Genomic DNA, 22836 nt, shown 5'->3' on the forward strand with positions numbered 1-22836 from the left:
AAAATGTGATATTTAATGTAGAATGTAAAATGTATATTTAAATGTAAAACCACTAAATCACAGGACAAAATTTACGGACTATACAAAATGTACATATTCGTATTCTTTGTTGATTGTGTCCTATTTTATGCAGCATAAACACACAAACTTAATGGGATAGTTCACCCAAAAATTAAAATCTTCTTTTACCCTGAAGCTGTCTCAAACCTCTATGAGTTTGTTTCTTCTGCTGGATATAGAAGTGGATATTTTGTAAAAGAATGTCTGCCTCTTCATTTCAACTGAAAGAATATGAGTAACTAAACAGTTTCCAGTGTACACTTACTTCCATATTTTATTTTTCATACTATGGAACTCAGTGTTCTAGATCCATCCAGTCCGGTTTGGAACAACTTGAGGGTGGGTAAATGATGACAGAATTTAAATTTTGGGTGAATTATCCCTGTAATAGACATATTAGGCTAGGTACTAGAACTTGTAAAGGGCAGATACAATCAACGGAAAAATAGGAAATCGGAAATTTCACAGGAAATAGGCTTCCTTGTTAAAATATAATGTGGATATGAGTGACCCATCTCTGCTGTTATGTCTTTAATGAAGTGTATATTTAACCCATAATATAATTAAGCACACCTTAACTTCCATGATGCTGCAACAGATGACATCCTTATCATAGTTTTCCTTGTGCAAAGTTGTTAAAAAAGTGACTTACAAAATGTGGCATTATAATTTTTTTTCATAGTTTTGACAAAATTTTTACAAACTTTTGTCACTACTTTCTTTATTGTGTTGCATCTATTTAGGGCGCATACTTAGAATGTGACTTCAAATGTGCATCAGTGATTGCCTGAGATTTAAAGTATTCTGAATTAAATAAACACTTGATCAGAAACATTACAACAGAAATGGATGACTCATATCCACATTATATTTCAACAAGGAAGTAAGCTATTTCCTGTGAATGTGCAATAAGTAAGGATAGAAGAAAGTGCAGGAAATGCTAAAATTATTTGTGCTTAATAAAAACAGAATTACAAAAATTAGTAAAAAATATAATGTATACCAGTTTGGAACATCAAGCAGTGTAATGGACTGTTTTTGTACATATAAAATAATTGGAAGTGGCTCACACCAGAAGCCATGTATATTCAGGGTAAAAATGGCATTGGACACTTGGATATATATGGAAGAAATTGTAAGGCTAAATATGCAGGCCCACCATAGATTTCAGTGAACAAGCGACCATGGAAAATCACAATATATTCCCCATTAATTTTAACCAAACAAAAAAATCGTCTGGGAAGCCGTCTGATTGGTGGATGTCACATTGGGTTGTAATACACACAATGCCCCACTAATAGAATTTGCCTTTGTATTTTGTATTTTGTATTTAAACTTAAAACCAGCATTCTCTGTCATTAGTTGACAATGTCAAGTAATAAGTTTAAAGACAACAGCTGCATTGAAGAGGGAAAGCAAAAGAACTAAAACATAAACCCTGAAAAACCGCAGTTTTGGAACCACTACAGCAGAAACATAAATCAGCACTTTTGAGTCCCATTCAACTAAAATTCAACTGTGAATGTACATTAGCATGACATGCCTGATAATATGTGTTTTAAACTAAGAAGCACATTTTTGTCAGGTTTTATTTAAAATATGTTGAACTTAATATGTGAACTTAATCTTCTTGACCAGCAGGTTTGAAGGTTTCTGTTTTTAACCATTCATGTAAATTGGAAATCCACACACATTTTGGCCAGTCAGAACCCTATAGAAAGGCTTTCTGTGCTTGCAGTCACTTTGGGTTCAGGTCTGCTCAAGGATATCTATAATACTTAGAGAAATCTGTCCCATAGCATTTTAGTAAATCTCTGTGGCAGTTGCTAAGTTAGTACATTGAAATGTACTTATTTAAAACACAACTGAATATATGTCAGTTGAGAAACAAAATGCTTTTTGCCACCACCGTGTAGTTCCAGCAGATTCCAGCAGAGGCTAAAGGGAACAAGCTCACCAGACAAACTGACATTTAAGGGTTAGTTCATCGAAAAATCTAAATTATGTCATGAATAACTCACCCTCATGTCGTTCCAAACTCGTAAGACCTCCTTTTATCTTCGGAACACAGTTTAAGATATTTTAGATTTAGTCTGAGAGCTCTCAGTCCCTCCATTGAAACTGTGTGTACGGTATACTGTCCATGTCCAGAAAGGTAAAAAAAACATCATCAAAGTAGTCCATGTGACATCAGAGGGTCAGTTAGAATTTGTTGAAGCATCGAAAATACATTTTGGTCCAAAAACAGCGAAAACTACAACATTATTCATCATTGTCTTCTCTTCCGTGTCTGTTGTGGGACAGTTCAAAACAAAGCAGTTTTTGATATCCGGTTCGTAAACGAATCATTCGATGTAACTGGATCTTTTTGAACCAGTTCACCAAATCGAACTGAATCGTTTTAAACGGTTCGCGTCTCCAATAGGCATTAATCCACAAATGAGTTAAGCTGTTAACTTTTTTAATGTGGATGACACTCCCTCTGAGTTCAAACTAACCAATATCCCGGAGTAATAATTTACTCAAACAGTACACTGACTGAACTGCTGTGAAGAGAGAACTGAAGATGAACACTTTTTTTTAACACATTTACTGTTGAATACACTTTACTTGGCTATAGGATTGTTTTTAGATTTAAAATAGTTTGTGCTGAAACAGTTAATGTTGGTCTGAAATGATTTTGGATTTTTATCTGTTTGTTTCTTCGTTGGAATCTTCAGAAGGATACGTAAAGGCAGAGACCAGCAGAACTACTTGCAGCCAGGAAAACTACAAGGTTTGTTAAACTTTTATTCTTATCATTATCTCTTCTGCTGTTCAGAACCAACAGTATCTGGGTTTTGATTGATTCCTCGTGATATGATCACTTTAAACTGTGAATGACCCCAAATATTCCTTACACTTTGCTCAGTCACCACTTTAGGCTATGCTGTAGGCTATATGTTTTACTCACAAACTCTATCTTTTACTAGGGTGACCATATTTTAGTTTTCCAAAAAGAAGACAGTGGGGGCGGGCTGTGGGCAGAGACAGGGATGGGGTTTCGCCTAACATGGTATAGGTAACGTATATATAGCAAGTTTTTTTTTTTTTTTTTTGAATAAATAAATAAAAAGAAAACAAGTAGATAGAACAGAAAAAAATAGTTTGGAATGCTAGTGTTCGAGGTTTATTTTAAATAAAAAATAAAACAATCAATAGAACAGAAAAATAACAGATAATGCTTTTTTTGAATAACATTATTTATTATAAATAAAAAGCAAATAGTAGAAAGGCTTTAAAGGCTCTTTTCTTTTTAAATTTAGCAAGTGGTTAGAATAGAAACATAATAGAGAGTGCTACAGTTAGAGGGTCAAATGAAGATGAAAGAGATGTATTTTCAGCCATTTCTTGAAAATGATTAAGGACACAGCTGCTTGGATTGAGCTGGGCATCCACCAGGAGGGAACAGTTAAAGAAAAAGTCCATGAAAGTTTTATAGTTTGAATGCTAAATTCGTCAATACAGGCATGGTTTTATGGTTACGCTGCTTGATATGCAATGCAAAGTATAAAAACACATTATAAATCATTATAATCAGTAATTATGTCCCCACTGGATGCAACATATGCTTGTATAATGGGTTTTATTGGGTTAGTCTCGCCGTGCCCGGAGATGGCATCACAGTATGTTAAGCAGCGTAACCTTACCATCACACGCTTGAGGTATTCAGCCAGATACAATGCACTGGATAGCTGGCCAATCAGCGTACACCTTGCTTTTCAGAAGGATGAGCTTTGTAAATATCGATGTGTTTCAGAAAGGCGGGATATAGAGGAGCAACAGTTATCAACAGTATGTGGAAAATATATATATATATTTTTTACTTAAACTGCATAAACACATTATATCACACCAAATACACAAAATTATAAATTATATTTTTTTAATAATATATTAGATGGCTTAATGTTGAAATTAAGATTAAGATTAAGCTTTAGAAATATTTGACTTGTTAGTTCATATTAAGTCATTGTTAGTTCATATTTAGTAGCTAATATAGTTAACTAATGTTAACAAATGAATCCTTATTGTGCAGATTTAGGCTACAACTAAAATATGAGTGTGCATTTTTTCCAACTTGATTCTTTTTTATTGTTGTATAAGACTAGGAAATACTGAACAGAGAGCCTTAATTTCCAATTTAAACAATATTAACCTAAAACAAAATGTGTAAAATGATTCTTTAGATATAAGGAGTTAATGAGAATTGTTTAATGAACCGCTGTATGTGGTAACATGTATACACAAACAATAACACAACATTAATGCTATTAATAGTTGTAATACTACAATGAATGTGTTTGGTGTTGTGTTTACATCGTTTATACAGCCCCTCAAGTGCCCGGAGGGAGGCGTATCCAAGCATCTCCTCTCACTTTCACTCTCACCAGGAGGAGGAGATGCCAGACATTGCCCTTAACACGCTCGCGTAATAACTGTCGCGCGAGAAACAAAGGCTCCACTGCTGTGAAGTCAACAGTCGCGCGCTCCATCCTAAAGCCATGTGAGAGATTTGCTTCTGCAAAAGGACGCCAGAACACATTGACCGTCGGGTTGAGCGCCGCTCCCCGGAAAACAGAGAGCACACGTCCCCGCCAAGAGCTGCATTTGCAACCCGAGAGAATAACCGAATTAGTGCCCATCAGTAGATAGTAGTAGCCCAGTCATATTGATCGCCTGTGTCGTTTACGCCTCTGAGCGGGGGTTTGTTTTTTTTCTGAGCGGACGCAAGAGAAACATTCGCTATCAAAAGGTAACGGTCTGACCACTGAGTAAGTATTCATTTCTGAACAATTGTTATTTTCCTGCGGGTTTAATTGTCTTTTCGTTTACTGACATCTCTTTGGATTGTTGTTATGCTGAGGGCATGCATTGCGATGGCGCTTTAAATCGTCTGAATGTCTTGAATACATTGCATCAACCGCGAAATAACAGGATTGCAATGTAACAATGCGAGATAAGTTACATTTACCTTTTCGCAGAGAGTACAGAGGGGTTAATAAGCTATGCAAAGGTTATGTCTTTTATCATATGTTTATATAAACTGAAGTATCTTCTGTGGCCCAATAACACGCTGGTGCGCTTTTTTCCAGCAGTGTGTGCTCGGGTGTGGGAGAAGCACATCTAGCAATATACTGATGAAACTGGGTGGGATGATCCAATATGGCCGTGTAGACCTGGATTTAGCAGCATATGATGTAAAATGTTTTCGTGGTCATTTGGATTTGGGCCATTTAACAGTTCGAATCTGACATAATTTCCCCGCGCGTGGAATCAGATACGCTTCACGTCTGACTGTGTTCTGATGCGGGGTTTTTTTCTCTCTGTCAAATCTTCTCCACACCCACCGCGTCCATGGTGCGTTCATTCCCCAGATGGAAAAGGTTTATTTTCGCCAAGGGCAAGTGGGACCGTGATGTGTTTTGTGTTATACACATTGCGTAAAAAAGTTTAATTGTAATAGCTGTGAAATGTATCGTTTTGTGTGGAAATAACGAAAGGCGCATGAAGAGGGAATTGGGCAGTCATATCAACCCTGGTGCACATCCAGTGCCAAAGCTTGTCTGTCAAGTTTACGCTCCCATGAACATTTGAGGCACTAGGTCATTGGACCCACCAAAGCAGGTTCCTAAGTAAATTAGGAATTAGGGTTGGTGCTCTAGAAGTTCTGATGCATTATATTATGAATTGTGTAAATGTTATAGCCTATAGGGTATGCCAGTAGTTCATAAAGAAGAACCACAGAAGCTCTGGGAAAGGATTTCTTAATTTAATTCAGCTTTAGAATTAGAAACCCTTGGGCATTTCTAAATATTAAATATTTTGAATATTTTAAATTTAAAATATTTACATTTATATTTAAAACAAGGCCTGCGGTTAATATTAGCCTACTTGAAAATGCATTTTTGTTTAAGCAATTAGGTTTGAGAGGTATTGATAAAGGACCCCTTGAAACGTACACTTAATGCATAGAAAAGATATTAAGTTGGCATAAGATGAAGATCCACCGCTTTGTTGATTCAACTGTTACAGACCTAGTTGTGAACAATTTGCTTTGTTTTCTGTTTAATTGTTACAGGTCTTGTTGTGAACAATTAGATAATGCATTGTTTAATTTTTTTTACCTAATTTTTGACCTTCCATTGCAAATGTTGAAGACTTATTTCTGGTGTGGTGACAGATAAATAATTTAATTTTGGCTGCTTAAACCCCACTCCTGCAAGCGCGCTTTTATCTGCCTCCACTTTGGAGTGCAATCTCAAAATCCAACCAAAAACCAATTAATTCAATTTAGTCCAGCTCTAATCCATTATACTTGGATGTATGTCACAATATGGAAGAAAAGTTTTCTAGCTTCTTCCATTTCATTGCTTCCCTATAAGACATACTGTAGTCACACAGTGTTGCTATGCAACAACAATAATAATCTATGCTGCGCAGTGATATGATAAACAGGTGTTTTGCCACTATATACTTTATTTGGAATACTACAGGCTGTATTGCGTGTAGTCTTTAACAACCATGAAATTGTGAAACTGTCAAGCTGCTATATTTTTGAATGAATATGCTAATAGCTACTGAAATGTGCTTACAAATATTAAACAAAATGTTTTTTTTTCAATCAACAAGCTTCCAATAAGGACCCAAAGAATATCTATGCTATTTTTCCAACACAGCAACCCTTATCTGCCAGGGTCCCCAGCCCACATTCCTTGCTGAGATGCATGATGTAACAGAAAGTCTCTAATTCATTTAGTTTTTTTTTTAAAATTAGAATTAAATGTAAGAATTCCCCTTCGATATATACTCTTTGAGAGGAGTGCATTCATATATTTTAAACCGTTGATTAAATACAACGTCTGGTATTACGCAAGTAGTCATGTGGTCACATGGGGTCTGTCACTTCATGGGTGTTGCCATCCAGCAGCAAGGACTCCTGACAGCTGCTGTGATTTGACACGGTTAAAATTGAACAGCTCTGGACTGTCACTGATGTTTTAACCTTTCACCTATATATCTTCCATTCTCATATCAGAACTCTGTAGCAGATAATAGCCCATAACAGACTCTCCTCATTTACTCAAGCCCTTCCTGCTCACTCCAACCCTTATGAAAATATCTTAATGACTGCTACAAAACAGGAGTGCACACTTAATGACTCATTTATTTTTTTCACAAATGGTCAATTTAGAGGAGACTTTTCAGCACAGCTAATGTCCATTTAAATGTTGTGGAAAGTGGTTATGGACTACGTTTGCTTAGGGTGGAAAATCCACTTGAATTTTATGAATTGTAAGACAGTCATCTCTAAAATTCTAGCTCTGAGAAGAAGGTTCCAGCTAGAGAAAACTATTGACGGGTTATTGAAGTGTACCAGCTAAAAGATGACACACATTCCATGTTTGAAATATATGTATGCACTCATGGTCTAACAACTTTTGGAGGTTAGTATTCCTCCCTTCCTTTTCGTCTCCCCATGCTGGTTGAGACCTGGCTCATTGCATGTCTCAGAAAAAAGGGAGTGCATGAAACTATTGGTACAGTCCTTTACCAGTCAAGCTGGCCCTTCTCAAAATCCCAATGTGGAAGTTTCTCAAGTCTCCCTCCCACATTCCTTGCAATCAAACAGCACTTAGTATGTTACTTTGGGTGGCCTTTTAGCTCAAAGAGGACAAGTTTTGATTTTGTGAACATGCATATTTTGTAAGTGTCAAATGTCCCCTAATTTTTTTCTTAACCACCACCAGAAAGCTGTTAAGATTAGTCTGGATTTTTTGCAGTTTCACTACAAATTAACTGATTGAACATCTGCAGTTCGCAGAAACAATAATCCCTTCAGATGTAATGTAGCTGGGCTTAAAATTTAGTTACATATCCTACGAGCCATTAAAATATACCAGGAGTTTAAATCACCATGAGGATGGACCTGCTTTGTTGTAACTGTCATTGTAATTTGTAATTGGAACCCAGTGCATAAATAGGACCAGACATTTTTGTCACTCCAAAGGTTATTCCATATACACAAAAAGAAGCCTTTGGTTGATGTTGTGGCGTGTTTTTTCATGCATTCAATTTTCTCTATTGAAATCTGGCCATGATTATCTATTGGCTGCTCTTTGTCACTTTTGGCATTTTAAACACTTTTGTTGGCCAGAGAGTGAACCAGTGAAAAGGTCACAGCATGGCTTCAGTGTGTTGCCCAGCAGTGGACTAGCGAGGGGAAACAAGCTGTAAGATAAGTGCACCCACACTGGAGACTTCACAGATTGGATAAAGCTGGCCAGTGTTGTGTTTTTCCTGGACTTCCAAGTGCTTTTCCAATGCTGTCAATGAGATGTGGCGAAAGGAAATGGCTGCATGGTGTTGAAACTTTTCAAAGAGTTCCTCCTCGTTCCTCCATTCCTAAACCACTGATGCAGTGATGTACTAATTTGCATGGAGTTTTAGAGCTAGTAAAATGTATTGCAGATTAGTTGAATAAACCCAATAACTGGTAAGATTACATGCATGCTATTGAAATGAAGAGGTTTAATATTATTATTGCTATTAGTAATGTTTATTTTATATAGGCTAGCGGCTTTCTGAAAGCCCAATGAAATAATACTAACACACTTTTATCCTTTCATGATAATAATCGGATGTGACCATACAATTTAAAAACAGTTTAAAAAGTCCAAATGTGTCTGATAGCTAGAGGTTATACAGTAAAGTTTGGTGTCACTCAGACTGTTGGTTTCTAGAAATCAGGAAGTGTCAATACATTTTTTAATTTTGACTTGCAGGATGAAAAAAAAATATATATAATTTATTTATTAGGGGTGTAACGATACATGAATTCTTACTGTACGTTTTACAGGGCAAATTCCAAATGGAAGTAATGATTTTGAAGGGCAGAGCCCCTGGAGTGTGGACTCTGGAGTGAGCAGGGCACGTGTGTGCCATTATGTAGTTATTTGGAATGCACTTGGCAAAGGAAGCGACGTAATTTCCTCATTTTCTTCAGCTGGGATGTTCCTGTGATCGTGTCCGTATACATATATACATGTACATATATACATATACATATTATATTTAAAAAATATATATGTATATAAGTTTTCATATATCAAATTGCACATTTAAAAACATTTTAAAATATAAAATGTATATTTATTTGCAGCAGTTATGCTCACAATAATAAAAACACATATATGCCAGTAAAACAGTGACATCAGCTAACGGACACTATGCTGCGTTGTCACGGGACATCCCAGCTGAAGATAACTGAGGTACACTTATTGAGAGGTAAGTGATTTCTGGTAGGCAAAGCTGATATTTCAAATCACCAAAACAAACACGCCTCTTGCCCCAAAAGGGTCTCGCCCCTATTTTGATAGCTCCACCCCACTCATACGTACACAACCTAGGCAACGATTATGGGGCAATCTGCTGTGCCAGCCGGCCAAAGGTATGATGTCATCAGTAACTAAAAGCAATGTGTGTTACTATGGTAATACATCTTGAATGTGTTTTGGTAGTGGGATTGTGTTTGGCACTGTGTGTTTTAAAATGCATATATGTGTTTTAACAGCATATTAGTTATGTGAAACAAAGCAAAAACAATGTTACTTATCCGATATTTAAACGGGTCCTACTTTTTGCCTTATCGTAAGCCTTATTTTATTCCGTGGACGTTTTCCTCTTTTGTTTTTTATCCACCATCTTTTTATTTCTGTCATCACTCATCTGTCATTTCCATCCTGTGTACTGAGGGCTCTCTCGTCCCCATCATGAGTAGACACGCCCGTTACTGTTGATTGGCTAAAAGTTTGTTTTGGTACTTGGCCTGACTCAGTTTTCTAAAGCGTCTTTGAAAAAATACATACCTCACCTTTAATGAAAACCCAGTCCAGAGCATTCTGAACCTCAGACTGGTCAGGAGGTTTACCTTCCAATAGGACAATAGACCTAAACGTACAGCAAGAGTGGCTTATCGACAAGTCTGTGAATGTCCTTGAGTGGCCCAGACAGAGCCTGAGCTTGAACCAAATTGAATATTTCTGGAGAAACCTGAAAATTTGCGTCTGCCCCCATCCAACCTGACAGAGATTGAGGTCAAGAGGTGAGGTGAAGAATGGCAGATAATTGCCAAATGCTGATGAGCAAAGCTTGTCGCATCAAACAAAAAAGACTTGAGGCTGTAAAGGTGCTTCAGCTAAATAGTGACGTGACATACAGCCAAGTATGGTGTGTGAACACACACCCGGAGCAGTGGGCAGCCATTAATGCTGTGGCGCCCAGGGAGCAGTTGGGGGTTCGGTGCCTTGCTCGAGGGCGCCTCATTCATGGTATTGAAGGTGGAGAGAGTGCTGTACATGCACTCCCCCCACCTACAATTCCAGCCGGCCCGAGACCTGAACCCACAACCCTTGGATTGCAAGTCCAACACTCTAACCATTAGGCCACGACTTCCTCCTATATTTAGTTAAGGGTGTGAATACTTATGCAATGTACTAATTTCAGGGGGTTTTTTTATTATACATTTTTTTGCTTTGTCAGTATGGTGTATGGAGTGTAGACTTGTGTGAAAAAATTAAAGCACCTTAACATAACGCAGCAACAAAACAAAAAATTTGCAAGGCACTATAAAAACCATGAAAACAATGGAATTTCACTGGTCAACTAGCGTGGTAACCCTGTTAGGCCTTGAGTAAATAGTTATGCATGTTTTGTCGACTATTATCCCTCTGAAACATTTGCTTATCACTTTTGTTAACGTCGGTGTTGCACCACTTTTCATGAGTGGGCTTGCTTCATGAATCATTCTTGGCGTGATCTCATGTGCTGCATTTGTGACTATCTGCACTAGTGGTTTAAAATACAGGTGCTAATGTAACATTGAGTGGTTTTGCACCAAGGAGAGGGTCTGGGTTTGAGTTCAACAGTTATTCTATCGGTCAACAGTTAATACTTTGGTCTGAATGTACAGAAGCAAATCACTTAAGTTCTTGCTTAGATTTCATCTTGCATGATCAGTTCCATTGTGAGAGATTTTTAGCTCTGAAATCAGAGAGAGATAACATATCAACAAACATTCCCTGTGAGAGAGTGAACATGTGATTGGATGTGCTCGGTTGGGCCACTGAGATCACCAATCAGCTGGATTACTCTCCCCTGCAGCCATTTTCAGGAGAGAAGCTCTTTTTCTGTGGACCAGTGCAGAAGCCTGCAGTAAAACAGGCTTTGACAAAAGATGTCTTTGTACCAGGTTCAACATGGCTTTCCACTTCCCATGTTCCCATTTCATGGTTGACCTCTTTTTTATCCATATGTCCCTTCTCCTTTGATATTTTGTTTACATTTTCCTCAATTAATGCATTGTATTTTGCCTCCTTCTCACAGGATGCTTATGAATGTAGCCAAACAAGCATGTAACCACAAATGTTTGGACTGCTTGTATTAACATTAACCATGTCTTGACTGCAAAGAGGTGGAAGTTTGGTTCCTCTTACAGTATTTATTACCATATCAAAGTCATACAGAACTATTGGAGCAAGTAACGTTGGCCTTCCCTTGGACTGGGCTTTATGTTGGAGCTCTGGAATCAATTTAGGTTGGAATGCAAAGGACTGTTAACAGTCTTGAAATTTGCATACCATTCATAACTTCTCCCTCCATCGCTGTTGGACTGGTGTTTGCGATTCATATCTGGAGTTTGATTTCTGAGAAGAGAAAAACAGCTGCCTACCTCTTTTATCGATTCTCATCGATCTGTTTTGCCTCAAAGGAGAGAAGTGCAAAACACTCTTGACAGGCTGAGCTCATATTTTATAGGAGCTAAGCATGTGGAGACATAAAATAGGGTCCATCTATAATGCATTGTGGAAGTGAACAAGACGTTAGTTCAGATTTGCAGGTAGAAGAACGTACAAGGTCTTTAAGAGGAAATGATGTGTGTCTAAAGATCAGGCAGGGATCTGGACATGCATTATGAAACAAAATTGCAATACTGAATGCTGTACTTTAAGGTAAATGAAAAGTGAAGATTATTACTCTATTACTTCTGTTGGGTGAATTTTTTTTTTTTTTTTTTGCAGGATGTCGGAAGCTTTGTCACAGCAAGAGAGACTTCGGGCCATTGCTGTAAGTAAATAATTACACTGATTTAAATGTATTTATATTCCACAACTTATCAAAAATAATTGATAATAAAAATAATTAATGAATCCAAATAGTTTAAATCAGCAATGATGCATTATTTAGTATAGACATTTTTAATGTTACAAAAGATTTCGGATTCAAATAAGTGCTGTTCTTTTGAAACTCCTATTCATCAAAAATAAATGAAATTCAATTTTACCAACACAAATTATGTTTCACAGTATTACCGTTTTATTAACTTTTTCATCAAATAAATGCATAAGACATAAAAATATCTCACCAACCCCAATTATTTAAACAGTAGTGTGTAATTAAAATAAAACTTGTATTTATATATGAGTAGTTGGTAACACTGTAGCATAGGGACCAGTTCTCACTATTAACTAATTGCTTATTAGCATGCCAATTAATAAGATATTGGCTGTTTATTAGTGCTTATAAAGCACATATTATGCATGACTATATTCTACATTCCTAATCTTATCCAATATCTAAACTTAACAACTCCCTGACTGTTAATAAGCAGCAAATTAATAGTTTATTGAGGCAAAAGTTGTAGTTAGTGGTTTGTTAATATTTGGATCTTTAAAAAAAAAAAGTGTGACCGAGTAATTAAATAAATGATCGACAAATCAATTTTAAAAGTAATCATAAAACAAATAAATAAGCCTTAGCATATATGATTAGAACTTTTAGAACTTTTGCCAACTAAATTTCTCATTACGCATTGCATGAGGACAGATGTCAGGATACAGATCAGATGCACAGAAGGCCTAAATGATCTTAGCCTCACGAGGCATCATGCTCCTACCATATGTCAATGACCATCTATACCTGCTAATGTATGTCCAGCCATCAGCACTAAAGCACTTCTGTGTGTTCAATTATTGATGGGGCTTAGCATTGTTTTGTGAACAACCAGACTAATGTTGCCTTTAACTCACGTTTATCCATCTTCTGAGAAGTGAAGACTTCCAGGATGTGCATAATCAAGAGTTTTATTGGGAGTTGTCCGTTTCCGTTTAAAGAAACTCTGGCTAACATGTTCACACAGAAGCAGATTACGCCTGTCAGTCCGGTTCAAGAGCCAAATACGCCTTTATGTCATTAGAAGGTTTTAAATCCCATCACTTCAGATCAGAATTAGTTTTGTGGCCTGGGCATCACTCAGATGCGGCATTATACATTCAAAAAAAAGAAAAAAGAATATATATATATATATATATGTATATATATATATATATATACATATATATATATATACAGTATAAACACACACACACACATACATATATATATATATATATATATATATATATATATATATATATATATTTCAAGGCCACTGTTGGTTAATTAAGATTTGACAGATGATCTAGGGCCTTGACTGGACTTGTTTATTAAACAGTGTTTCAAATGAGATATAACTTTTGGGTGTTATGTAATTCAGCTTTGATATTTACTTCAGTCACTTGTCACTATGGTTACCAGTGTTGCTTTGGAAATAGAAAAGGCTTTTTAATTATTAGTTCATACAGATTTTATTCAGTCCTCTCCTGTAAGCTGCTGTATGAACAGAACAGGTCACACCTGTTATTAAATATATATAAAAAATATAAATTATTTTTTATAAATATTTAGTTAAATGTATACATTTACACTGACATTCAGCATTGTCAAAAACAGATTGTGAATACTGTCTAATAATAATAATGAATTTGTACCATTTCTTTAAATCCTTTTTGTTAACTGAGATTTGTGCAGAGGCTATTTGATTTTGTGAACTGGGAGGTTCAGCATCTTTCACCTGAGTTTAATATCTTGTCTTTTCAGGAGAAGCGAAAGAGGGAGGCTGAGATTGAGAACAAAAGAAGACAACTTGAGGATGACCGCAGACAACTCCAGCATCTCAAGGTATCAAGACATAACAGCTAATAGGTTGTGGATATGTTTTATAAAATTGAGCAGGTGTTTGCCGTGGTCATCATTCAGACGGCTGTCAGAGGTTTCTACCCAGAGGTTAAGAGTCAGAGCGCTGTGGTGTGTCTTCCTTATATAATTTATTGTCTGTCTGGTCCAACACTTCAGATTTCTATTTAAAGCCCTAGTGTTGAAATTCATAATGTGAGAATGATTTTTCAGGATTTTGAAGTTGCTGAAATGAGAAGGGGAAGTTTTAACAGCAGTTTCCTGTTTAAGGGGACAAGGGAAGAAATCTGTATCCTCCCTTTAAGTTCTGCCTTGTTATGATAAGTCAGGCCGTCTCACATATTTTCTTTTTTAGAAAGCTCATTTACATTTTATGGAAATCATGAGAGCCGTTTAATTTTAATGGCCTTTTTTACTTTATTTAAATGTAACCACTTTCTTCATGCATGGTACACTTCGGTAGAACATTTTAAATGGATTTCTAAAGCACAAATTTGCCCTTTCTCCCCTTCTGTCTGCACTTTCAAGAGAAAACAACCCACATTTTTTGTGGTATCTGCAAATTAGGCCTGAATAGAAGAAAGTTTTTTTAACAAATGATAATAATAATAAACACTGAATCTTTAAAGTTTATAAATGTAACTGTCCTGACTTTTAACAGAGCAGAACCTTACTTTTCACAGACACGCTCATGCATATTTAATCATAGTCATAAATATTTTACACGTGTGCAATAATAAATTATGTTATTTCATTATTTGACTGCATCCAAACGATTAGGTGTTATAAAAACTGTTCATTAATGAACTGTATATATTGTCATTTTTATGATCTCTGGATGCCTGCAGAAATTATTACCTCAGTTATTTTCATAATTCAAGCCAAAATACAAAAACTGCTAAATTTATGCAAATCCTAAAGATCCCAAGTCTGCTGCAGAGGATCCGTGGTCAAAAATAACTTGCATGCGTGCCTATCCTCATCTCCCAAGTATCCGGCAAGGCGATTGTTTCCCTTCTGTCATCTGTCACAACGTGATATTTTTTGTTTGTTAGTTTTATACCTGCCATTGTTTTTTGTGCATAAGGGATTTTGCTCAATAGGGAACAATGGAGCTGGCCTTAGTTTCCTACTGAGCCAGACTCCGATCCTTTGTCCTCCCTCTGTGCTGGGATTGTGTATCGTGTGCATGTGGTGATGTCAGCCTATCTGTCACCATGCCAGAATTTGCGGTCACAAAGCCAAAACTGAGGGAGTAGGCTGAGGGACGAGAAAGGGAGCAGTAGAGGGTCATTTTGGACTGTTATGAATTTGGAAGTCACAAGTAATTATACAAAATGAAGTAACTTGTTGCTAATTCTATGTGAAGGATTACGTCTGATACTGACCCAGTTTCATAGGAATAGGGAGTAGGTAAGACATTTTAAAAAGGCAAAACGTAAGATCTCATGTTTTTCCATTTAATCATTTTCAGACCTCACAAAAAATGTCAGTAATTGCCTCAGTGTTTTTTAGTTCATGTGACTGTGCTTTTTCCATGAATGACTCTTTTTAACATTCTGCGAATCGTTGTTTTTTTCTTGTCATGGTGAGATTTTTTGTCTATTCAGTAATATAATTGAGTTCAATTTCCTTTAAAAAAACTAATCACACACACATTTTTAGCAACTAGGGAGAATAGTTGTTATAAAATGATTAAGAGTGGACTTGCTATAAGAAAAGACATCCTCAGACATCAGATTTACAATGCAGCGATGCATGCTGCACTGCTTTTATGGTTTATTATTACTAAACGCCTCTGCAGTCTTCATCTTTTTTTTTTTTTTTTTACCATACTCTTCTTTCTAGTTTAGCAGATGAGGTCCGTTGTTTGTCCATTGACCTTCGTCTTCATGGTTTTCACCTCACCTTTCCTTTCCTCCTTCCATCCCACTTTCTTAGTTTTTTTTTTATTTTCATTTTCTTCTCTAGAGGCCTGTCTGAATTAATCTTTCAGATGTCAGCCTTGCAGAGCTCAGACGCCACTGTCTGTACTGTATAAACTGTAAGAATGAATGGAAAAAAAGGCATCCAACCTGAAAGCAACTGTATAACATTCTCAAAGTTTGTATTTAGTTTTTCATTTAATTCTCAAATAATGTCATCACCTACATCTTAGCTTCTTTTTTGTGCAAGTTTTAAGCTCTTTATGGAACAACAGGTGTTATCAAAAGCTCTGTGATGTTTCTCTTCTGTTTTGTCTTTTCATGGGTCTTATGTTCACTGTTTGATGTTCAGCAGATGTTTGTTTCCATCTGCTGCAGGTTGAACAGTCTCTTCTGTCTCTGTTGCACTAGAATGGAAACAGCACTGGTGGCAGCAGCAGTTTGTAATGATAAATGTGTTTGTCATAAAAAAAAGCTTATGCCATTAATCACTAGTGCTCTTTTTGCTTTTGTCTCATAATGTGACAAATGAATGAAACAGGATATTCTGTGGGGAAAAAAGTATATAATTAATATATGAATTAATTTTAACAAAAAAAAAAATGAAACGACAGAGTCAGTTATCTTTTGAATGAACGATTCAATGACAAATAGCTTTTTTAAACGGGTAGTTGTCGCCACCTCGTGGCGGAAGAAGATAAAGCGTTACAGTACATACAAGATACTTTCGTTTTGATCGCTACTGTGGAGAGAATAAGTGTTTATACTATAAACTTTTATCCAAGTAATTCTGTTATTTAAATGTATGTAAAAAAAAAAAAAAAAAAAAAAGAAATAATGCTGTGTGGTTGAAAAGACTGATTGTGTTGCACTTTCTGGATCAGCAGCTGCATGAATGATTCATTAACATGAGCAGTGACAGAACTTGCTTCTCACACAACACTGACACTCGCGATGTGAAACAGTCTTGATAGACGTGGCTGAACCGTTGTCATTCAGGAATAAGATCGTGTGGGTGTTTGAATTGAGATTGCCATTTTAAACCATCAATTGTGCAGCTGTAATGTAAACACTGCAAATTGTTTTGCATATCGTTACGTTCTCGCGAGACCAGTCAAACCTCGTGAGACACATCGGATCTCGCGAGATCTCGTGCCACGAGATCTCATCACATACACAAGGAATTTTGGGTTTTCATGAGCTGTATGCCAAAATCATCAGTATTAAAACAATGAAAGACCTGAAATATTTCAGTTGGTGTGCAATGAATCTAAAATATATGAAAATTTTTATCATTACATTATGGAAAATATTGAACTTTTATCACAATATGCTAATTATTTGAGAAGGACCTGTACCTAATATCCAGTGTGCCAGGATGCCTTGCATTTCTAATTGCAGTGCATTGCCACCTCTAGTGTCACCTATGCTTGTACCCGAAATATCTTCCATCCCTGTGCCAGACAGATGTCAGAATTCTCTTCAGACAGCAGTGGTTCACTCTGGTCCTGCCAGTCGAACCCTGCTCTGGCAGGAAGCTATGTTCGAGCAGGCGCCTGTCAATATGTTTCACTATCCAGAAATGTGTGTAGTGTGCATTAGCAGCCATGGAGAATGCCTTAAAGTGAAAAACTAATGGACAGCTAAATGGTTATGTGCTACACTAACCTTAATGGTGTGGATTTGTTTACATCAGCACAATGAATCCAACTGACATTAACTAATTTTTCAAGCAATCATTTAGTCAATATCATGCAATTAGTGACCATGATATAGGGACCATTTACACACACTTCCCCATCAAGAATACATTACCCTGGTCAAAAGTTACAGTACAGACATTTATAATGTAAATGCTGTTCTTTTTAACTTTCTATTCATCAATAAAATACTGAAAAAAAAATATATATATATATATCACGGTTTCTACAAAAATTAGCACCATATGTGACCCTGGACCAAAAAAAACAATCTTAAATGAACACTCCACTTAAAAGAAGAAAAAAAAAAGGCTCATTTTCCAACTCCCCTAGAGTTAAACAATTGCGTTTTAAGTCAAATGACAAAAGAAAGTCGAAATCTTGACTCTTCTGTAGTTACACCATGTACCAAGACCGACGGGAAATGAAAAGTTGTGATTTCTAGGCCGATATGGCTAGGAACTATACTTTAATTTTGGCGTAGTAATCAAGGAACTTTCCTGCCGTACCATGGGTGCAGCAGCACAATGATATTACACAGTGCCTGAATATAGTCCCCAGCGCTGCAACTACACAAACGCTGCGTAATATCATTGCACCTGCTGCATGCTAACTGTTTAATCAGATTCAATGATCTATGCTAAGCTAAGATAAAAGTGCTACCACCAGATTTTGAGATTGGCTGAATGTATTCGAAAACAGTAAAATAGGGTAGTTGGAAAATGAGCCTATTTTAATAAAAAGAGAAGTGTTCCTTTAAGTCTTTAAAAAATATTGATTTTTCTTTAATGCCAAGAATCACAAGGATATTAGGTAAAGATCATGTTCCATGAACATTTGGACATCTTCAAAGGCAATATTCTTTCAGTATTTAGATTTTTTGCACCCTTAGATTCAAGATTTTCAAATAGTTGTATCTCGGCTAAATACTGTCCAATCCTGATAAACCATAAATCAATGGAAAGCTTATTTATTCAGCTTTCAGGTGATGTAGAAATCTTAATTTTGAACAATTAAACACTAAAGACTGGTTTTGTGGTCTTGGGTCACATATTAGATTTCTGAAGGATCATGTGACACTGAAGCTGAAAATTTCACTTTGCAGTTTGTGAATAATTTACTATATAAAATATATTTAAATACAGAAACATTATTTTAAATTGTAATATTTCATGATATTACTGTATAGTATTTGCAAGAGGTTTATGCTGTTGAAGTGTTATCGCCTCTAAAAAGAAATCTCTAAGCCATCGGTTTGTTTTAACAGTCAAAGGCATTGAGAGAGCGATGGCTGTTGGACGGAGCGCCATCCAGTGGAGAGGACGAGGCACAGAAACAACTACAAGAGGATGAAGAAAAGACCAAACTACTGGAGCAGAACATCCTAAGGTTAAAACCAGTCATTTAGTCACTTGATACCCTCCTTAGTCCCAGACAAAATTCTAACATTGCTCACATTCACTTATCTTTTCCACTAACAGACTAGAACAGGAGATTGATCAGCTTGAGAGTGGAGTGCCTTTGAATAAAGGAGAAAATGTAAGCTATTAAGATTTGTTGTTGTTGTTGCTTTAGTAAAGGTTTCAATTCTGATAATAATTATGACTTCCTGTCATATGTCTTTTCTACTAGGAACCTGATGGTCCAGTGAAGGGTGAGTGTAAAAATATGCTGTATATTTTAATGTTTTAATGTCAGTCATCTATACTGACGACTGTAGAACGGACATGTTTAATCAGTATATTCTGAAGTACTCTGATGACACTGTCTTAATATCTGTGTTGAATGACTCGGATAGTTCTGAGGTTCATCAACAAGGTGTAACTAAGTTGATAGAGTGGTGTGACAATAATGCCCTTATCATTAATACAAGTAAAACTGAGGAGATTGTATTCGGGTCTATGGCGGATATAACTCCTGTTTTTATTCATAACGAGACAATTAGATTTGTTAAGACCTATAAATATTTGGGAGTAATTATAGATGATATGTTGTCATGGAAAGATCACATTGATACTCTATGTAAAAAAACAAAGCAGAGAATCTATTTTCTTCGCCGTCTTAGGTCATTTGGAGTAAGAAGGCAGATTCTTTTGTTGTTCTATAGGTCTGTGATAATGAGCTTACTGCAATACTGCAACTCTATTTGGTATAAAAGTTTATCTGTTGCGCTAAAAAACAAGGTTTTTAATCAATTAAAAATCTGTTCAAAGATAGTAGGTCAGCCGCTTGAGAAGCTTTACGATTCATCCTATTATAAGAAGATGCTTAGGCTTGCTAACAATATAGTCTCTAATCCTACGCATATACTGCATAAAGACTTTGAATTATTACCGTCACAACGGAGGTATAGAGTTCCCAAATTTAAAAAGGGAAGCTGAAAAATTCTTTTGTGCACCAGGCAATCCTTGCACTGAACAAAAACACCTAATCAGAGATCAAGAGTATTGGGACGGTGTTGCGGATGTATAAATGTTGTATGAAATGTATAATTGTACGTGCTAGAGTGAATGTCAATGTAGAATGTATGTTAAATGTTGTAAACATAAATACTGTTATGCAAGAAAAATTTCAGACACAGTCTGACAATAAAGTATAAAGTAAAGTAAAGTTTTCAGTTCTCCATCATCTCTGTATAAATGTAACAGAAAGGATTACCTTGTTATCAGTTTGATTGCAATAATAGCCACTGTGTAATTTCACTGTTGTCATGTGAAAGAGCCAACGGAATGAATGAATGTTCATATTATAGTCTTATTAATAAATGCTGAATAGCAGCTTCATTTAAAATCATTAAGTGATTATTCCATTTGGCTTAAGCAGTAGTGCAAGTTAAATGAGTCTCTTTCTCTGTCCCCAGTAGTTGAGAATGGCATACAGCAGCCCAGCCCTAACGCAGATCAAAACAGCAAGAAACAGATCACAGGCATTGAGGCCAAACTGCAGTGCACCAACCCTGATGTAGCCATTGAGAATGCCAGCGCGGAGCATCCCGTCACCATGGTGTTCATGGGCTACAAGAATGTAGAGGATGAGGCTGAGACCAAGAAGGCACTGGGCATAGAGGAGACCGTGAAAGCTGAATTTGTGGTCATTGAGGATGGCGAGAGCAAAGCTGGAAATGACGGGGCCAAAGAGGATCAGGCCCCACCTAACGGCAGCGCCTCCAGTCCCGAGAAAGCTCAGGATGAAGCCAAGAAGGAGGAATCGAAAGAAGAAGTCAATTCGAAAGAAAAGCAGCCGTGCAAATGCTGCACAGTCATGTGAGGGCGACCGCTCGCCCTGAAACTGACCCCCTGACCATAACACAACAATGAATGAGTATACCCCGTATACTTAGAATTAACTTTTGTTGTCTAGTATGTATTTCTTTTTTTATTTCTATTAATATTTTTCTATATTTCTGTCTTGACATTTATATATCTATATATACATATATTTTCATTATGTAATCTTGTTGAAGAACGGAAAAATGAGGACCACAACAGATTCCACTTTAGACAACAACATGGTTAAAAGAACTTTTTTGTGGCCCTCGTCCTTATTTTGTTTTAAGTAAAATAAGATGAACGTCTCGATATATATGAACTAGTTGTTTATCCCCCATATACATTTGTGTTTCTAAGATATTACTTTATAACTGAGAAGAAATGCCTATATTGATATTACAAAGTTATGCTTTTAATATATATTTTCAGCCTTTTGTTTTGTTTATTTTTTGTTGCCAAATCATCTCAGACCACTGTGAACACTGGTACATGGAGTGTCGTCTTTGTCCACGATCACACATTCTGCATTACACCTCATAGTAGGCCAATATGTTTGTAAATATGATGCAATTATTTATGACTGTTCATGCTAGAATAGAATAAATGTAATCATGTTTTTTTTTTTTAAATAGGCTGCTGTAATTACCCCAGATCCCAATAATAACCACAGCAGATATCTGTTTAACAAGTACATCACTTTTTACAAGATAACACGTTTTAAACCCTTTTGAATGATAGATAACATTGTTAGATGTAATTGTAATCAATTAATTTTTTTTTTAGTAACATTGCAATGCCTCATATTACATGTATCCCATATTATTAAAAAGCATTCATACAGTTTGCTAAATATATCATATCATTAAAAAAAAAAAGAAATGTGTGAAATTGAGGGTTTTTGGTGTTAATTGGGTTGCTGTAAGAAAACAAGAGTTCACCATTCACGTTTCAATGTCCAGGCAGATCATTCACAATGATAAATCATTCATTAGTGTTAAGTCAAGGTAAATAGTGTGGGGTCTAAAACATGTTTCTCATTCTGAGTCCACAGCTTTGTAAATGTAGTTTTGCCGTCTTTCTGATATTTCAATTTAATGAATTATTTCATTTTGTGTAAGACAGTATATGTTGTGGCTATCAAATAATGTCATGAGTTATAGGTGCTTTATTGGTATGGCCAATGCCTGTTGTGGTCCAAGTGTTTAAATCAGGAATAATGACAATAAACAAAACAATGTTTGTTTACAGTCATGTATTGGTAATTCTTTTGTAATTATATTTTCACTCACCTGCAGTCGACAAGGTCTGACACAGTTACAAATGGCAGTCGTTTGGAAAATGAATTGTTGATTTCCCTAGAGACAAAATGTTAGCACACTTCATGTTTGATGATGGTATTGTGTATCCAGAGAAAGAGATTCTGTGAACTCATTTAGTTCAAATATTTACTCTGCAATTACTGTTTTTGCTTCAGGTGTAATGACTTCAGCATCAATATCAAATTGAATTCATTGTCACAGAATATCAAAAGACAGATATCCTTCCAAAATACACATTTTAAAGGGAGCCTCAAAAAACATTTGGAGTGTGTAAAGGTTGCCATCTGCAGGCTAAAATCTAATTTGGTTACCTTGTGTAGCAGCAGTTTGTAGGCTAATGTGATGCTACTCAACTACTGTCATGTCATATTTAAGACTGGTGTCAGGGGGAACAGCCAGAACATTGTCCCGGACCCTGTGATGAGTAGGGCCCATTGTGGTCCTCTACGGT

The 22836-nt window shown here is 36.2% G+C and overlaps 1 protein-coding gene across 3 annotated transcripts; it reads left to right on the plus strand.

Annotated features, from left to right (window-relative positions):
• Positions 1-4482: 4482 nt before the first annotated feature.
• Positions 4483-22313, plus strand: palm1b (paralemmin 1b). Of its 3 annotated transcripts, none has more exons than XM_052549640.1 (7): positions 4483-4874; positions 12180-12225; positions 14077-14157; positions 19065-19186; positions 19279-19336; positions 19430-19451; positions 20658-22313. In XM_052549640.1, exons 2-7 carry the CDS (start codon positions 12181-12183, stop codon positions 21062-21064), a joined length of 735 nt encoding a protein of 244 aa, XP_052405600.1. In that variant the 5' UTR covers positions 4483-4874; position 12180; the 3' UTR covers positions 21065-22313. The 3 variants fall into 3 exon arrangements, with proteins under 3 accessions (XP_052405600.1, XP_052405602.1, XP_052405601.1); XM_052549642.1 differs by having other exon boundaries at positions 4489-4874; positions 20661-22313; XM_052549641.1 differs by having other exon boundaries at positions 4489-4855.
• Positions 22314-22836: the final 523 nt, after the last annotated feature.

Source organism: Carassius gibelio, chromosome B2 (assembly GCF_023724105.1).
Source record: "Carassius gibelio isolate Cgi1373 ecotype wild population from Czech Republic chromosome B2, carGib1.2-hapl.c, whole genome shotgun sequence".
In the NCBI taxonomy this organism is placed as follows: Eukaryota; Metazoa; Chordata; class Actinopteri; order Cypriniformes; family Cyprinidae; genus Carassius; species Carassius gibelio.